Source organism: Nanorana parkeri, unplaced genomic scaffold, assembly GCF_000935625.1.
Source record: "Nanorana parkeri isolate BGI_ZX_2015 unplaced genomic scaffold, ASM93562v1 scaffold809, whole genome shotgun sequence".
NCBI lineage: Eukaryota > Metazoa > Chordata > Amphibia > Anura > Dicroglossidae > Nanorana > Nanorana parkeri.
In genome coordinates this window covers 637,561-640,729 of record NW_017307077.1, presented here as the reverse complement: position 1 = coordinate 640,729, position 3,169 = coordinate 637,561, and the positions used below count along the sequence as shown (strand labels likewise).

Genomic DNA, 3,169 nt, shown 5'->3' with positions numbered 1-3,169 from the left:
GAGAAAGAGAGAAGTTCATGGGAAGAGTGCATTTATTATTATTGTTATTATTATTATTGTTGTTGTTGCAATTGAAAATGTGTTTGCGGGCATTATGGTGCACTTTAATTCAGGTTAACACACCTGAGAAAATTTATAGACCATGGCCTTTAAGGAATCACTTATAATAATATTAAGAATCTTGACTCTAAACCACAGTGAATCTTAGAATCTAGTATATTTGTTTGTTATCTTACAGCAGTGCTCTACACATTAATTTATAACACAAGTATTGGAAATACTGTTGTAAAAAAATCCCTGTAACATTAATGTTTCAGATATATATCTCTACTACAAAAACTCATTTATTTTCTGTATCCAGGACAACTGGTTTACAGCCTATGCTTAACATCATCACTTTTATTTAACCAAGTCCAGGAAAGCACTAGTGGGTTTTGGTCATTATGCAAGAGCATAGTCAAACTGCCCTTTTTCTAGTCCATCTACTCCATCTGCCCAGGTAGAAGTTGGCATACTCCGGTATGGGTCAAGAAGGATCCTGAAACACCTAACAATGAGAACACCCAAAATGATAAATAGTAAAATGACAAAGGCAAATGTGGTCTTTTGTTCCAGTGTCATTGAGTAGCTATAGGACGTATTCAGCGTAGGTAACATTGTGGAAGGCAAAGTCTCTGCGTCCATCGTCCAGGAAAATGGAAACAAACAATTCCAGAATGACTTTTTCCTCTTCATAACTTCTCCAAAATCATGGTGGAAGTACTTTGACTTGAACTGAGAGTCTGTAAAAGAAGAGGCATAGGTTTAGCTTAAAATACATTTTTCTTGCCTTTTTAACATCTAAGCGTTTTCCCATATGTTTGCACACCTAAGAAAGCATAAATATGTGTGTTCTCTGACAGTACAAGACAAACATTTTTAGTATTTAAGGATCACATTCAAAGCATATTTGTTCTTTTATTCTTATTCTGTAAACATATTTACAATGCTTTAATTGAATCTGAAATGTAATATTGTAAACTTTCAGAACTCTGTGCAAGATGTATTTTCCTCATTTGTGAATAGAAAATAAACTTGTGATGTATTTTCAGCATATTGATATTCAGCAGTGAGAAAACATGCCAGATCAAACTCAACTAATTAGTTAATTTCATTGTTTTCTCACAGAACAACAAAAAGACGAGGAATCAACAAATAAAGACTAGGGTGCAAGCTACTTGGTATAACAAAAGATTTGATATGCAGCAATTATTTGAAGGATTGCAAAGCAATCAATCATTAAATAAAAGCATTACAATACAAACATTGGTATATGTATACATATCTCTGTTACCTAATGCAATTTTTATGATTTTCCTGACAAACGTATAGATAGAGCTGTCAATGTCAAGCACCAAATTGGCTCCAGGACTAAACTGCAAGCCCCAACAAACATTTATGTGTTTTCTCCAGTGACCCAAATGCTCTAAATCCCCCACTCTAACTTGTAAATGACAACTTCCTGCTAGTGTTGAGGTCAGTCATTGTCTTAAAAGATTTTGTATTAAAAATAATAATAAAACATTTGTAAAATAAATTTTAAAAAGGAACCTCTAAAACCCTCAGAATGCTTTTAAAACACACTCCAGATCCCCCACTATAACCAATGCATTTCCCAAAATGGAAAATGTTGCTGAATGTCCTGATTTTCACCAAAAATAAAGGGACACATTAACTCTCTGTTTTGCCCATATCTATTTGTAAGTCCAAAAGGGGACATTTCTCAGAACTGTCAAGTGCCCCTCAACTGTTGTGCTTGAAAGAGCACCATGTTACTCCACATTAACCTTTTCTCAGCTGCCCATGTTGCTCCACATTAACCTTTTCTCAGCTGACCATGTTACTCCACATTGACCTTTTCATAGCTGACCACGTTACTCCACATTGACCTTCTCTCAGCTGACCATGTTACTCCACATTGACCACACTTGAGGTAAAGCCCAACAGAGGCTGAAAAAACAGCCTGGAGTACTGTATTCTTGCTTTCATTCACTGCCTGTGAGAACTGTTAGGCTGTTTCTAACTTTTTTTTATTGTGACATAGGGTGCTACACAACTGGAACACTAAACATCTGGGCCAACAAGCTGGCTAAACAATGCCACCATTGTGTGTGAATCAGAAGAGACAAACAAAAAAAACCCATGGTGTGATTATACTGCTTGTCTAGAGTTTATTTGCTTTTTACCTAATATTCCTTTTTATGTTTACCCAATAATGGAGTTCACCAAAGAAATTACATTCTGAGTGACTACTGTTGGAAATGTTGGATACAAAAACGAGGCCATGTATCTTCCAAGGGCAAACTTCACAGACTGCTCTGTTCAGTGTGTGACTGTCTGGTAATTCATAAAGATTAACGCTAAACTGAGCTGTTTACCCGCCTACCGATTTGTACTTCTGTCCATCCAGTTCTGCGATTTACACAGCACAGTCTGGCCAGAGGGGAAACCTGTTTTTTCTACTGCTGCAGTTAAGTAACACTTACAGGTCTTATCCCATCCACATCCTGTGTCTGGGGGTGGGACAGGAGGAGATGTTCAGATAGCAGTTCATATACAAGTGCTGATACTTGGCATTTTCACGAGAACTACCAGGGTTGCAGAGGTTGCAGCTGGGACCTGGCTCTGGCACTCCACCACTGTCCTGAAATCATTAGTCTTTATTGTTTTAGAAAAACTGTCACATGACAATAAACAAAAATGTATCAGTACTTGTATCTGTGCGTACTTGGGCAAGTATCAGTACTTGTACTTGCAAAAATAGTATTGGTGCATCCCTTTATTTATATTTATAAAAACAAAATCATACATTAAAACAGAGATGTACAAATCCCAGGAGCTCCGTATGCTCCTTAGAAATTATAGCTGCCTCCTAACTTTTGAATTTTTCTCTAGTCTAGTCTTGTAGCCAGAAAAGTATCTGTACTTGTACTTGTACCGAGTACGGTACTTGGTATCTGAACATCCCTAGAGGAGAGACCTTATCTCTCTTACTTTGCTCTCTTCTCCTCTAAGCGTAGCCCTTTTTAGCACATGACCACTGCAACACAACAGACTCCTTGTGCTGTGTCACCCTCTCCTCCTTGTCTGTGTTTTGGGGGGAAGCAGGGGGCTAATACTAAGTCAGATT

The 3,169-nt window shown here is 37.4% G+C and overlaps 1 protein-coding gene across 2 annotated transcripts in view; it reads right to left on the bottom strand.

Moving 5' to 3' along the window:
* Nucleotides 1–385: 385 nt before the first annotated feature.
* CTXN3 (cortexin 3) overlaps nucleotides 386–3,169 on the bottom strand; it is a 49,288-nt gene continuing 46,504 nt past the window's right edge. For both annotated transcript variants that reach the window (XM_018565057.1, XM_018565056.1), the window contains exon 2: nucleotides 386–782. In XM_018565057.1, the coding sequence (XP_018420559.1) occupies nucleotides 442–735 (294 nt within the window). In that variant the 5' untranslated portion in view covers nucleotides 736–782 and the 3' untranslated portion in view covers nucleotides 386–441. The remainder of the gene's footprint in view (nucleotides 783–3,169) is intronic.